Source organism: Coccinella septempunctata, chromosome 2 (assembly GCF_907165205.1).
Source record: "Coccinella septempunctata chromosome 2, icCocSept1.1, whole genome shotgun sequence".
NCBI lineage: Eukaryota > Metazoa > Arthropoda > Insecta > Coleoptera > Coccinellidae > Coccinella > Coccinella septempunctata.
Window position 1 is genome coordinate 31,496,351 of NC_058190.1, and position 16,549 is coordinate 31,512,899.

The 16,549-nt window shown below is 34.2% G+C and overlaps 1 protein-coding gene across 1 annotated transcript in view; it reads left to right on the forward strand.

Annotated features, from left to right (window-relative positions):
• LOC123307234 (serine protease inhibitor dipetalogastin) overlaps nucleotides 1-16,549 on the forward strand; it is a 66,840-nt gene that overhangs the window by 34,487 nt on the left and 15,804 nt on the right. Inside the window, exon 2 of the mRNA XM_044889463.1 lies at nucleotides 16,192-16,323. Coding sequence (XP_044745398.1) covers nucleotides 16,192-16,323 — 132 coding nt within the window. The remainder of the gene's footprint in view (nucleotides 1-16,191; nucleotides 16,324-16,549) is intronic.

Genomic DNA, 16,549 nt, shown 5'->3' on the forward strand with positions numbered 1-16,549 from the left:
GTATTAATTCCGGATGAGTACTTTTGAATACTGAATATTATTCAGCGTTGACCTTTTACTTCAAGGAGTGAACATTAATACGGCAACTTCTCAGAACGACCAACAAAAATCTAGAAGAACCAACTGTTTTCTTGAATCGCGTGCCAGTTTCGTTTCGCAAATGTTCACTTCGAACTGCTATAAATCTGATTTAGTGAAGTGATACTACCTATTTATTAAGAATTATGTGCAACAGTTCCGCCAGTAAACGGTTTCCTGCACATTCCTATGCTTTATATCTTGTATAGGTAATTGCTACGAAATGAATAATAAATTTTAAAATAAGGAGATTTATCAGAATAATTGAATTGATGTGGCCGATACTTGATGAAAATCCATAATTGAACTCGAACTTCACCCACCTGAAGATGCTACTGTGATAGCGAAACACGTGTTGTCGTTTAGAAACTCATTTTGTGAAAATCGTATAATCTGTTCCAAGTTTTATCAGAATAATACAATACGTTCGGTTTTCAGGACAAAAAATTTGATGCTACTTATCCAATGATGGCCTATTAGACGTTTATGGAAAACTGAAAACTAACCATAATTTTGTGTTGAAAATTTGTATGTTCTGGTTTTCGACAATGAAATATTTCCATACCTCTGCAACCTCCGGGAATACAGGAAACAGACTACCACTTTCCCATTTTAACTGGCAGAGCTATTATATCTTTGCATCTTGCAACTCAATGGTTTATGAGTTATCGGTACTCTTATGGGAATTATGGTTAAAACAGGAGGCCACACTTTTCACGAAAATAATTTGTAAAAGCTATTCAAGCAAGTTAAGCCTGAACATCGAATGTGAAGCAGTAGTTTCCTCTGAATCTAATAAGGAAATAGGACTTTCTTCTGGTATTTCAAGCCATTAGGCAAAATGATGACAGCGGAATATAAAATCACGATTTTAATGTTGTGAGAGTTCAGGAGATAGCAATTTCTGGCAACGATGAGTGTGGTCCAATCAACCTTCCATCTGGCATCCAGGCCAATTAATTTCAGTGCCAAAATTCGTAACCAATTCGATAGGCATACATTATAAACGAAGAAGATGTCATGAACTTCATCGACATTCACACGCAAACAAGTCTAGCTGAACATTCTCATTCCGGAGGATAAAATTGTATTTCATTATATGGTGTGCTTTTTCTTCTAGATGTTGATATTTCCTAGTTTCTTAAGCCACTTCTATCACCCACCTAACATCATTAACAAATCCCATTTCTGGGGTGAAGGTCTGATGCATCGATGAATTTGTTCTCTGAATCAATGCATTCGTTCAGGTACTCTACACTCTACAGATTGTTCCTTTGGTTCTCTTTTAATTTTTCCATACCAAACGCCAAAATTCAGATATACAAAAGAATAATGTTGAATTTCTATCAACTGAATGGAAGATTTTTCACTGAAACCTGAATTTTTCCTTGAACTTTTGTAGAAGCAGCAACTTTGATCACGAAAACAGATAGATACAGTTTCGCTAAAACTTAGATATAACGTGCGTTCAAAAAATTCGTCGTCAATTTGGCTAAGGAATTTTGAAGATTGATGTTCGGTGACTGAACGTATAAGTCTTCTCTTGAATTACTCCATCTTTTCAACATGTAAACAACGATGACATTAACCTATACATCGTAACTTTGTATGGAGAGTGAAGAAGTACTTTTTAAAAAAAGTTACCTGTAAATTTTACCAAACGCGCGAAAAGCATTTCTTTCATTTGCTCAGATCGAAGCAATACAAACAATCTGAGGCGGTTAGAAAAATTCTTGGTAAAAATTTCAACCGATGTCCACTATTTTCATACATAAGAGACATGAATCTTGAATGGATCGTGGTTTGGTTTTTTTTTTTGTAAAAAGGTTCTACATATTTCGATAATATGAATATTCTATAGTAAGAAGATCCATATTAATTTTCTATAAATATGAGACTGATTAGGTCATTACTCAAAATCCATGACTAAACTGAACTACATAAAAATAACTATTGGACAGCTGATCCAAATTCAATTTATCTATAAAAAGGCTAGAACTAAAACGTTTTACTGTTGAAATTCCATAAAGAACATAGGTCCCACATGTTGCCATTGACATGATTACCGAACCCAAATTTTTTGGATGCTACTAGGGTAGGTAATCAACCCTCTCAATTTTCTGATAACATGTCAATCTTTATGGAAACAAAAGGATGTCTTTTATGCAAATCGTGTGTTATACTATATGGCAACAGATACAACAGCCACTTGAGATAAAACCCGAACAGAGGTTCGTGCAGCTTCTGTTATCATATTTTCATTATTGCGGAATAACTTTTGGGTTTTCTTCTTTGGCCGACCACATCCTTTTTTGCTTTGTCAACACATCGCTAACAGTACTTTGAAAAGATTGATTATAATCTACACTACTAGTTGGGGAGCCGAAGAGGGAAATTCGGGATTTACTCGAGCGTGTCAGATTAATATAAGGGGACATACCTTGGGTCCTGAAGAGTAACTCTACCAAAAATTAGACCTGTATGTAGGGGGAATTGTCTAGGACAGCCTGTCACAATAGTAAAAAAAAAACGATCATTGTACATACTCGATCGTGTCAGATTAAGATATATGTGGTTAATTACATATTGAAGTGAATATATTATCTTAATCTGACAATTTAAGCGTGTCGAAAATGTGTGGGAGGGCGCCAAAGTTGCGACAAAAAAGTCACGTGTACATTCTCGAGCGCGGTGGCGTTTTTTCTTATTTTGCTAATGATTCAAGAATATCGGGAAAAATATAATCTGATATGGTAGATTGTAGTTTTAGCAAGCCGAAACAATAAAAATTGGCCATAAAGGTCTCAAAAATCAGTTTTTTTGAATTATCTCCTTCCCTGGGCTTCAAATCATTTTCGCATTCATTATAAAAGTTGTAGAGCATAACATTTTCTACAAATTTTGTCGCAAGCAAATTTTTCTACGATTAAACGTTTTTGAGATATATGGCGATTAATGCGAGGTGTTTAGCGATACATGCTGAAGCGAAAATTCACTAGTTGGAAAGTAGTACATTCTAAGTTTCAGTCAGAGACTAATTTCGAAATTGTCAACATAGAAATACATTGTCATTTTGACACTTGGATGAATGTAGATTAGACTGGGATTCTACATTGACCTTGCCCTTTCGCATGTGTGGTTAAGCTTCCCGCCCTTATCGCCCTCTAATTCGAGAACGGTTAAGAGTATGTAAAATTGCTTCAGACAAAAGTTGTGTAGAATTTTATTATCTACAACTTTCATATTGAATAAAAAAACGATAAGAGGTAATGGCAGGGAAATATTCGAAAAAAAAAGAATTTTTATCATCTTCAGAGTGTCAGATTAAAAAACCCCCCCTGATTAGTGTCAGATTAATGGGTCAACACGTCTACAACATCGAGATTAACTATGTGTTTGAAAATCTGATACGCTCGAGTATGTACAAGTAACGATTTTTTTTTTACATTTTCAAAGGACCGCTGTGACCTTGCGACACGTCCAAATTGTCAGTCCCTTGAAAAGTAGCTTCCTTTGGGACCAATTAACATATCTTACAAAAAATCTGACACGCTGGAATTTTTTTTTTACCATTTTCAACTCTTCCGTACGGCCAGTCCCACCACGTAAACTGTCAGATAAGCATGAATTCATCATCATAGACACGTAGGGCATATACAGTATCCTAATCTGACACGCTCGAGTATGTACACCTGACGATTTTTTTTACATCTTTGAGAACCAGCAGACGCTTTCCCCACCGCTGAAAGTGCATACATAATAGAACCTTTTTTTCTTTCCACCATCTAATCTTCAAAATCCACTAGGTCTCCACGATGCTCGAGTAAATCCTGATTTAGCATCTTCGGCTCCCCAACTATACAGCAATATTGGGATACTTTTATGACGTCGCTGAAACATTAAAGAATATTTCCACTCTTCTTTTATCTTCCTAATTTTGAAGTAGTAAATGCTTTTCACAAGTCTGTAGAAACCATCTTTGTAATTTGCTGATAATTTGAATTCAACAACGATCCAGAATGCTAACTCGACAGTTCATCTGGAATATAGTACAGCACAAGCTAAGATTTAAGTTTGGACACAAAAAATCGATGTTCAAAATTCCATAGCCTACTTGACGAAGAATTTTTTTGAACGCACGTTACATATTTTCAATCAAGGATCTCACCAATAGACGCAGATGAAAACATTCCGGGTTTCTATAAAACAGGAATTCACGTACAACGAAGAGCATAAGCGAGAGGGCATCAAACCATTACAGGAGAGTTTATACGGATACAAATTCACACAATAGGAAATCAAGTGGAGATGCTTTGTGAACCATTTAAGATAAATTGTTCTCTAGTCAAGCCGCTCTTTGATGGCAACGTACTTCTGCAGAACAGAACCGCCTGTGTTGAAGATCGGCGAATGATCGATAGCGGCAACTATCGGAAAAAGTTCTTTCTTCATTTAACTACAGAAGTACCGTACTTCGTTTCCAGACGTTGAAATGATTGCAGTTCCGACAACATTTTATATAACTGCTTGCTTCTTGTCGAGGACAATGAGATAAATAGCGTGCAAGTTCCTGGATATTGTAGTTCACTATTCAGCTATTCACTATAGACAATAAATCACGATAAGATATAGTAACGAGAGATTTATTCATGCATTTACAGATACAATAGAAATGTCTTGGTGAGCTGCATTTCCTAGTGTTACACACTAGTTTTTATATTATTTCGCTTTTTTTGTTCTGCCGACTGCTTGAATCTTATACAGGTGTGCTCCTAACCGGTTTGCAAAGAATGGAGGTGTTGAGAAGATTTCACATTGTTACCTCATAATTTGTCAGTGATCTGGATTGTCATTGACTTTTTTGAAATAATTTGCTATGGTATATAGTCGATGCAGTTTCTCGCGATAATTCCTGGAATTCCAAATGTTGCAGAATGGAAGCAAACTCTAACCATAAACTTTTTAAACGGTTCTACATATAAACGTTGAGATGATTCGTAGGATTAAGGGATGCTGCATTCTTTGAATTTCAAGAGCGATTCTTTATATGCATATGGGACAGTAATTACTTAATTTCTGGAAAAAAGCATCGAATTTCAACAAAAAACTATTGTCTCCCTAATATCGATGAGGCCACTTCTGTCTTTATATATGCATAGGCAACAAAAGTTATGAATATTTCATCTGGATGTTTCAAATACAACAAATTGTGAGATATCGGCTAATTGAGAAACTAAGTAAGAGGGACAAGCAAAAAAATGCTTTTATTTCCTTATTTATTCTTTTTTTGCTGACATAGATCCAAAGACTATTTCTAAATAATAAATAATAAAGGACAATAGGGATATATAGAAATAATACCTATATTGATTCGAACCAAAACAGCTTCGTATGATAATCTCGTTTTGTAATATGAGGGTCAGCCTATAGGTATATAACTGATGGAAATTATGTACAATAACCTTTACTCTGCATAAACACAAAAATGGGAAAAAAGCAGTGGTTCCAGAGATATTGAAGAAAAACTTTTTGTTTTGAATTAAAGCACACACCATCTCAGAAAAAAAAATTTTATTTTCACTGGAAGTACCTATCTATGTATACTATATACCCTATAAGTTGCCGCATCTAGTATGGGAAATTATGTTTTGGCTAGGAATCTCTCCAAATAAAGCAGTCTTTAAACTTTACTAGATTTCTTCAACTATAAGCAAAACCTTAAAATGAGAAATCATGCGTTCGATTCATTGGGAGTTTCAATAATGTACATTTCAAACTATTTTCTCGTTTTAAGTACGCACATTTCTTACTTGCAAACTTCAAAAATACTATATGAAGGTTTCCCAACCAATTTATTCATTCCGATAGAATTAAATCAGCGAAATCACCGGAGTATTAAACCAGTGTTTCTGTTTTACTTTTTCAGATTTGTAGTACCTACCTCTGAAATATACGGTCGAACACATTTTGAATTGAATGTGAATTCTTGATTGCAAAAATTTTCTATCGATACCTATACTCCATTCAATTTTACTTTAGCACTCGGTTGGCCATGGAAATTTGACACATTTCACTCTGTATAGTACGAAAATGTGGGGTTCTGAAGCTTGTCAAAACATTTTTGGGTTTTGAATCAACGCTATGTTGCCCGTTCTACGTAAAAGTTTCTGTTATTACGTATTTTATCACAATGTCGAATCTCTTCGGAAAATATGTGACGAACATAATTGAAGTTTATACAAACTGATTGAAGGTATACCAAATCCAGTTATTTGCATGGAAAATACAAGAGATCAGTATAATATCATAATATGCACTAGCTTGAGGAGAGTTAATGTTCGTTATCTTCTTTAGCTAAAGTTTGAATAAGTTACATCAGTTGTAGATTTCAAAAATATTAATCCAAAGATGAAATCCATATGATGCAGTGGTTGGGAATGGGTATCTCCCGAAGAAATTAACAGATAATTACAAGAATGTTGAATTTTTCAACAATAATCATCTTGCATCAATATTTAATTAGGAAGGAATTAAAGGAAGTTTCGAGTCAAGATGAAGTTCACCTTTGAACAAAAATTTCACATGAATAAATAATTAACAGAACAACTGGCGCGTATTTGTGGCTGTTCATCTGAATACATTGATATAATAATAATAATTAGGTATATATTGGTACCTTAAGACATTTACACTGTATAGGACAAGTCAAATGGGAAATAAAAAAATCAATTTCCGAGAACATATTCTACGATGACAATAATCGAAAATCCTGTAGTAAACTTTTCGCATTAATTCACTCAAACATAAAATTCTCAAATGCCACTACTTTTTTGGGTCTCCCAATATTGGAAATTCTTTGTCATCCTCTTCATTCAGAATCTTTCTGATTGTGGAAATATTCAGCTGAAATATAAGTCGTTTGGATTCAGAAGAAACACCTATATAAATTCTCTTATATTGAATATGTTCGCTATCGTCTGACGTATTGTGGATTTTAGAATATCAGGATATTACTATTCGAATGAGCGGACCTGAATAGCACCTGAATAGCACTTCCTGAAAACTGATAGTCAAATTTGACTACTTATGAATTTTCTATGTTCATATCGGAATGTTTGCATTTTTATGCGGCCGATCGAACAATTCGAGAAGACCATAGGGGGCATATTCGAGTTGTGACATTTTGAGTAAATCACATTGATATCGTTCCCTATAATATCTGTTGAAGAATGAGTGGAGCTGGTGGAAGCTGGAGTTGTAGTACATAGATATTGATTACTCTCGAACCATCATAATCTTTCTGCAATCGCCACATCTCTTCTCAATTCACCCGCTAGGTACTACGAAAATCAATGCGACATACAAATAAAATAATTATCTGGAAAGCAGCTGAATACTTCTATGTTCGATTACCCATGATAGTAATGCATTAAAAGGAAATTAACAAATAAAAGGGTTCATTAACAGCTAATTTCGTTAAACGTTAAACAGTGATATTATTAAGAGGTCGGCGGAAAAACTAATTAAAGGAAGAAGATTTCTCTTTATTATTCATCCGCATAGACAAGAGACGATCTCTTATGGACAATTATCTTAAAGAAGTATATTGGGAAGTTCATTAAAATGATTTCTCTCATTCTCTCTATCCAAAGAACGGTTCATTCAAACCAATTCGAGGTTATTGCTATTCTAAAAGCTTGAACTCTCAAGGTTCTTTCGAATCATCGGTATGCAAAATAATACTACCTATTGCATATATTATGACATAATTAGTAGAATCGATGAATGAATCGGTGAAATCAAGAATGATATTGACCTTCACCACTAACGGTCCCCGCATTCTACCATTAGATTATGATATAATGGAAGGTGTGCTTCGTATATTAAATTTTATTGTTGACCTTTTTTTCATCTCGTGATCACAATGCCACACGAAGCGAAATGGCAGTAAAACCACTCTGGATACGCGACAACCCGAACAATGGGTTCCGTTAGCTCTATTGTCAGTTATGTCAGAATCGATATTCATGAACACATAGCTGATAACTCAGGGTGGTGCCCACCAAGAATGGGTGAGAGTTATGCACCTTCGGTTTAATGCGAATCAAAAGGTTTTAAAATATGGCCGGTGATCCGAAAGACATTCCTGATGAATGAAATATGCGATATAAATTCAACTAGACTTATTCATCCGAGTCACCGTAAATTTGCACGAGACAGCCTCACAGAGAGGTAACGTAATACCAATTGAGTAAATATTTTGCATAAGCCAGAGTCTAGAGGTTGCAAATCTCCCGTAGAATTTTGTTTCGCATTGTAGAAGAATATGAAAATTTGTATCTATATGATAATCATGGAAATGTTACAGAATCATTCATTATCATTATCATTATCATCCCTTAACGCCGATGAAACTACGAAATATGGGCAGTGTTTAGGGGTGACTTTGCACCCCCTACACTGCATTGTTATTTTTACGTTTTATGATTGATTTTAAGAAGGGTCGCGCCCATATAGGGGCTTGCAAATTAAAAAAAAGGTTCAATTGGATGGAAAAATTCTTTACTTGGGTTTGTAAAGGGCCACGTAGGTGTATATGAAACAATGATTCTCTTCATGCAACGAAAATCATGAAAAATAAAAATAATCTTGTAGGTGGCTGTTACTTCAAATCTTTGTAGATAGGGCGAGTCAACTCTGTTCAATTGGTAGAAACTGTTAGAAATTTTAGACTAGCAGAATGATTCAAACTTTGGCGGAACCGACCCTAATTAGCGAATAGGCTAAAATTATTTTTGGCTTTCCTAGACTGGGTGGTTCGCAACTGGTGAAACACGATGCCATGGTTTTTCGAATGAACAGTGTGGGCAAATTTCGATGTTTTAGCACTACAATTTTTAAACCAGAGGAGACAAAATCTGATACCCCATTCTCGTTCTTCTTTTCTGAGAAACTCACAGAGTACTAGTCATTTTTGGCCACTTTCTTTTGTTTTCGAGTTATAAGCGAAAATTGGACAAATGGCGATTTCGAAATAAATGTATATCTCCGCTTATACTGAAAATGGAGCTCTGGAATTAAAACATTATACATACACTTTTTTTACGTATAATCCAGTGGCGTGCTCGCCTTTTTAGTAGGATTTTCAATTACGAAGCTATGACCCAAAGTTATGTTTTTTTAAATGGGAACACATGGGAACACTAGATTTCTGTGCAAATTTTTGAAAGCTTAATTTTTACTGATTTCAACAATATATAACACCATATGGTTTGTATCAATATAAATAATAGGAAATGGTCAAAAACCTTTTTTTTCAATATTTCTATGGTTTCAATTTTTGACGAGCACAGAAAAATAGAGCTTCCTATAACAAGAGTAGTCTCCTTCCGACAATGTCATTCTTTCTATGCTTTTCACCAATTTTCACAAAATTTGAATCTTGGAGAAATTGAGTAAGAAGCATAGAAAAGAAAGGACTACCAGAAGGAAACTGTGGTAATCATACGATGCTACATTTTTCTATGCTCATCAAAAGTTGAAACCATAGAAATATTGGGCAAAAAGGTTTTTGACCATTTTCTATTATATATATTGATGCAAACCATATGATGTTGTATTTTTCTGAGATCAGTAAAATTTGAGCTTTCAAAAAACTGCACAGAAATCTAGTGTTCCCATTCAAAAAAACATAACTTTGGGTCATAGCTTCGTAATTAAAAATCCTGCTAAAAAGGCAAGCACGCCACTGGATTCTATTCAAAATGGTGCCTCTGTAATGTTTTAATTTCAGAGCTCTATCATCAATATTAGCAGAGATATAAATTTATTTCGAAATCGCCATTTTTCCAATTTTCGCTTACAAATCTAAAACAAAAGAAGGTGGCCAAAAATGACTACTACTCTTGTTAGTTTCTCAGAAAAACAGAACGAGAATGGGGTATCAGATTTTGTCTATATCCCCTGGTTTAAAAGCTGCAGTACTAAAACATCGAAATTTGCCCACCCTGTACAGGGAGAGCAAAATTCGTTGTCTACTGAGGGTATCTCGAGAACTATGAAGAGGTGTAGAAGAAAACCGATGACACATTTCCGAGCTCTTTTTCAGAGAAACAAAGAATGGTGAAAACCGTAGCCTGCTATGATTCTTGGTTTTTGAGTTATTAGCATAAAAGAGATTTTGACGATTTGAAAAAGTTGTCCTAACTTTTTGTCCTTGAAGTTACAGATCGGAAATTTGAACTTTCTTAGGCACTTTTATACGTAGAATCTACTGACAAAAGATCTCTTCAATTCAAAAATAACAAATTCAATTAAAGTGTGCATTAAAAAACGTTCGCCTAATGATTTGAAATGAAAACATATTTTGAGCTCGTCAGTGGATTCTACGAAAGAGAGTGCTTGTAGAAAGGTTCAAGTTACAGATCAGTACCTTTGAAGACAAAAAAGTTATGAGAATATTTCGAAATCGTCAAAATCTAAGTTTTTGCTAATAACTCAAAAACGAAGAATCATAGGAGGCAACGATTTTTAGTTTTTAGCGTTCCTCGTTTCTCTGAAAAAGAGCTTGGAAATATGTCATCGGTTTTCTTCTACCTCTCATAGCTCTTATAGTTCTCTGTCGAGAACTCAGTAGATATCGAATCCATACATAAAATTAGAAATTCGATTTCGGATCGAGATACCCAACTTGTCATAATTTATCTGTGTACCTTACTGACGTGGGACACATTTAATGGTTATGATGGTTCTAACTAGACTCCATTCACTTCAATAAAAGCACTCGGTTGGCCATTGGTTAAGTTTTTGTAACTAAAACAAAGTAAGGTTGGCACTCATGAAATGTCGTTTATGTCATAACGACGTTTCCACAACTGATATTAATTAATACTACAAAATTCCGAAAATTATTGAAAGAGATAAAAGACAGAGTATCAGGAATTTCTATTTGAGATTGAGGGCCACTCATTCAAATAGTAACCCTGATATTCTAAATTCTACAATATGTCAGACGGTATAGAACATATTCAATGTGAATGCAAAGTAAATTTATCTTACGTTTCATCTTAATTTGAACGACTCATATTTTAGCTGAATATTTCCACAAATAGAAAGATTGTGAATGAAGAGGATGACAAAGAATTCCCTTCTATTGGGAGACTCAAAAAGGTGGCATTTGAAGACTTTATTATGAGAAAAGACCTGCAACGTCAAATTTGGCATCATAATTTGAAAAATTATCAATGTGCAAATATTGTGTTTATATAGTAACTGATGTTTATTTATCTTATTTGTTATATCTATTCAGTTTTGATTTTTTATTCGGAACACTGGCACATGTTCTCAATGAATTGTAAAATGGCAAGTTCGTATGAATGAATAAATTGATTAATTAACTTGAATTTAAGAAATTTTAATAATTGAATTCATTATTCTGGCGATATGACATTTATTTAATTTTATTAAATTTCCTGATGCTATTATATAATATTTTTCTGTCCGGTTTTTTTTCTTATTATTCTGTCAATGTATTACACTAAGATATGTCATAATTACTTTTTATCTAATGAACGCAATTGAATGCCAGAAATTAATACTAAAAATAATGGTCCTCTATAGAAAATTTATAGCCTTTCATCTGCTCCGCATATTAACCCAAAAAAAACTAGTAAATCATTGATCTGCTCGCCGACACTTTCCATCAAGATCAAAATCTACATATTTTTTTCTCGAACCGACACAGATACCCACTATTAATTCCATTAAAGTATAACATTGAAATCTGAAATCTTCGGGGCATTTTCACTATAGCATTCTTGTACGGCACGGTTCAAATCTTAATAATTAGGTACGATCATAATGACGAAGTGTCACTATCTGCATCGGCATCCATGCCTTAATTGAGGCTCATTTAATTCAATCAACTCGTTCTGACTCGTTCCACTGTGTTATAATGTAGCAATTATGTCTTAGTTGTTGGTAAATGGAGAAGAAAGATTTATTGCGGCAGATTTCGTTGCCGCCTTCCTTTGGAATGTTTGTTTTGTATTCGCTCATGAATAAAGATACACCTATTTATAATCGGAATATTGAAAAAAAATCATTAGGTTATTTCTCTAGGGACCAGTATTGTAATAATATTTCTTGAACAAACGTGTAGGTTAACGATCCAACGCCCAATTTTCACACCGTGTTATTTATATGTTCGTCACTTTGAATCGCGAAAACCACATCCATCATATTTTTGCTGGCTTCCGGATTATAATAACGCTCCTATTACTCTTGACTTTTGAATATTCACGCACTACATTGTCATTCTGTATTATGTATGGTCTCATAAAAACTGCCACTTGTTTCAGATTGCTCGACAATGAAGTCACACCCTTTATAAAGGGTGTCCCAGGATTAATGGGATTAAATTTTGATACAAGTTTAGAATCTCAAAATAAGACGGAGAGTTCCCATGTAGGTTTGTCTGGAAATGCTTCGTTGAAGAGTTTTATTTCTTCAAAAATGAAGACTTAATTATGGATTTATTGAATTTTTTCAAAGTAGAACCAAGATGAACGAATGAAATTTTGCAGTGGTATTTTTCGAATAGGGATGTATCTGAAACTAATTTCCTCACTCATCCCATATTCTGTAGAGGAGTGACATCGACAACCCTTTTTGTTTTTGATTATCTACCATATCAGAGGCTTCGAATACTATCATTGAAAAATATGCATTGAAAAGACAATTTCATTCGAAAACATTATTATTTTCGTTTTATCGTAAAAATGATAGTATTTTCGTAAAAAATTGAATATGTACTTTGCATTGTTTTTGAACAACCAATAAAAAACTGCCATGATTTTCTCTCTTTGCTTTGTAAATTCGAATGTCAGTTTGACCACCACCATAGCATCTACGATTTACTTCGTTGTGCGTACTTAATTTTGGCACACATTCAGCCCAAAATTATGCCGATGTGATATTCAAAAACAGACCAAATGATCTCATTTATTCTTTTACGCGACACAGTTAAAAATCAATGAAGTTTCCAGAAACAAATCATCATTTTAAAAACATATTTTTTGATGAGTCTGAATGAAAAGTTATATTGGAAAATGAAAAGGGTTGCCGATTTCACCTGAAAATTTACTTCTGGTGCATCTCTATTTGAAGAATACCACTGCAAATTTTCATTTGTTCATCTCTGTCCATACGAAAAAATTGAATAAACCCAAAGTCATCTTTGAAGCAACTTAAGTCTTCAACGGAGCGTTTCCGCGCATGACTACATGGGAACTTCTTGTTTTATCTTGAAGTACTGAACCTACATCCGAATCTATTCCCATTACCTAATCCTGAAATACCCTGTATACAGGGTGGAATGGATAATATGGTACCTGCGGATAGAGGACGTTTTGATGGTTCAGAAAAATATGTTTTAGTAAAAGTCCACGGTGATATTCGAGATTTTCGAAAATTCAAAAGAATTACACACTTTTGCCACCCTTTTTCTCAGACTCCAAATGTGGCAACTTTTTCAATCTGTTTTGTCGATAGTATTTCTGGATAAATGAGCTATCGAATGTAATTCGTGTTTTTTGGGGCGCATGCATAGTTTTTTTCAAACAAAAATGAAACAAATATCCTGAGTTTAACCTAATGTGGTGTGAATAAAAAAATGAGCGTGTTTCATTCAGATTCCGAAACTCATTGTATTTCCAGCATTTAATACAATGGTTATTTTCCTAACAAGTGTGGAAAGTGATACTTTTCTGCAAGAGACTCACTGTATTTCCAGCATTCAATAAATTAGTTATTTTCCTAACAAGTGTGGAAAGTGTTCCTTCGTAAGATACTGCAGTTCGGATCGGAGTTCGGTCAAGCTGTCGAGTGCGGAAAAGTATCACTTCCCACACTTGTTGGGAAAATAACTATTGAATATAAATATTTTCATTCCCTCTATTAGACAAGAGATGTGAAGAACTCTGATTATTCCTTTAGGAACTCATTATTCAATTGGGTATTATAAAGTCATAAAAATCAAATGTATGATGCTTATAAATAGAGATAAATTTATTTCATACCAACTTGTTCGATTGATAAAAACACTTTGATAGTTATAGCCAGTTAGTTTGCGATGTTCATTCTTGTATTACCTGCATATGGTAATTCTGTGCCTCGAAACAGCGATCAGATTCATAATATAGGTATCCTCTTCGGACAGTGGTTTATAAGTTTATAAGTCCTGAAATCCTTTCTTGTCAGTCTTGTCATTATGATTTCCGGACGGTCTTACCGTAAAATGGAGTAAGAATAGGTATAAATAAAAGCACTTTACAACTTAACAACCACCAACTAAAATTCTTAGTGTGATAAAATTACATTTTGCAAGAAATCAAAATGGTCCTTCTCAGCAGAAATATTAAAAAAAAGTGTGAATTTCCATTTTCGTCATATTTTTCATAAAAGTTTCTATAACTTATGAAACGTTGAGTTTTCACTCTAGCTATGGTAGGTATGTAGATTGTTGAAATTTTCATGAAATCAGCCATCTAATGATACCAAGATATATATAGGGCGTGCTATATGAAATGAGAGAAAATAAGGCTGTTTCCGGTATCGGAAGTTGCAGAGATCTGAAAATATTTTAAGGGAAAAACTCATTGCCGACAACCTTAACACGCAAATTTTTAGCACAAAATTACGATAAGCACTCCATGAACATCTAATAGGGCATCGGAGAGAAGCACTCTGTATAAAATGGCAATATAGGATTATTGCAAAAACATCGATACACAAGTAATGAGAGTTGAAATCTCAGAGCAATGTACAGGGTGGGCAGAATTCGTTGCCTACTGAGGGTATCTCGAGAACTATAGTAGCTAGAAGAAAACGGATGATACATTTCGTATTTTTTTTTTCGGAGAAACAAAGAATGATGAAAACCGTAGACTCCTACGATTTTTCGTTTTGAAGTTATTAGCAAAAATGAGATTTTGACGATTTCGAAAACTCATAGGTAACTCATAACATTTTTGTCTTTGAAGTTACAGATCTGAAACTTGAACCTTCTACAGGCACTTTTTTACGTAGAATCCACTGACGAGCTCAAAATATTTTTTTTATTTCGAATTTTCGTTTATTTAAATGCAAACTTTTTTTGAATTTGCTTAGTTGAAATTGGAAAAAAATCTTTCGTCAGTAGATTCTACATATAAAAATGATTAAGAAGGTTCAAGTTTCAGATCTGCAAATTCAAAGGCCAAAGATTTATGAGAACTTTTCGATATCATCAAAATCTAATTTTTTTCTAATAACTAAAAAAACGAAGAATCGCAATAGACTACTGCTTTCTCCATTCTTTATTTTTTTGAAAAAGAGCTCGGAAATTTGTGATCCGTTTTCTTCTAGCTCTAATAGTTCTCGAGATCCCCTCAGTACATAATGAATTTTGCCCACCCTGTATATGTGTATTGAAAATCGACGGTTTTAAATACGGTCGGACAACAAAAATCTCATGTTTTCTGGTTGTCCTGTAATGAAAAATGCAAGGGGTAAAGATATAACGCAGAAATAATGGAACGATTTGTCAGGAGAGATTGAAAATTTTTTTTGCTTGATCTCAAATTTCTGCAATTGAAATAATTTCATATAACGTTTAATGGAATAATGATTTTCAACTTAACGTCAATAAAAGGCGGAGCTTTGCACTCATGATATTTCAAGCCTTGATTACTTGTGCAGTATACTGAGGCTGACTTTCGGAAACGTCCATTAAAATTTAATGTCCCATTAAAATTTGAAAATATCATTTGTAAAGGAATGGAGATTAAAATATTAATGGGCCATTAATTTTAACGGACTGAAACTGGGCGTAAGAGTTCAACTCACCTGAACATGCTAAATTGATAGCGAAAACTCCACTACACGTTTTTCGCTATCAAATTAAAAAATTCAAAACTCATTGGAGTTAATACCATATACATATTTTAGTTTCATTTAATTCTCGTTTTCAAACAGTGAGATGTACATACACACTAGACACAAATAAATTCTTATTTCAACCTCATTTAAGCAGATATGTCGATGAGCTGTGACCAACTTTTTTCTTTGTTTCAGTCATACTATCGGTGAGGAGTTCCTCATGTCCCCGGATATGTACCCAGCATGGATATGGCGACCCGGTCTGCGGTTCGGATGGAGTAATTTATCCGAATATCTGTGAAATGAAAAAGAAGACCTGCGGAAAAGGTGAGACGAAATTCAAATGACTTTCACGCTCGATCGCTCTCTTAGTTGAATACACTTTATGATAAGAATTCAACCAGTTTCTTTGGAAGTTGAAAAATGACACGTAATTAACAGGGGCCAAGAACCTCAATATGTGTCCATAGTTTTGGGAGGAGAAACGAATAATCCGCATTCCGTGTGATTATTGTGTGAGAATTCAGACGAAAGCTGCGTTACGGAGCATTAT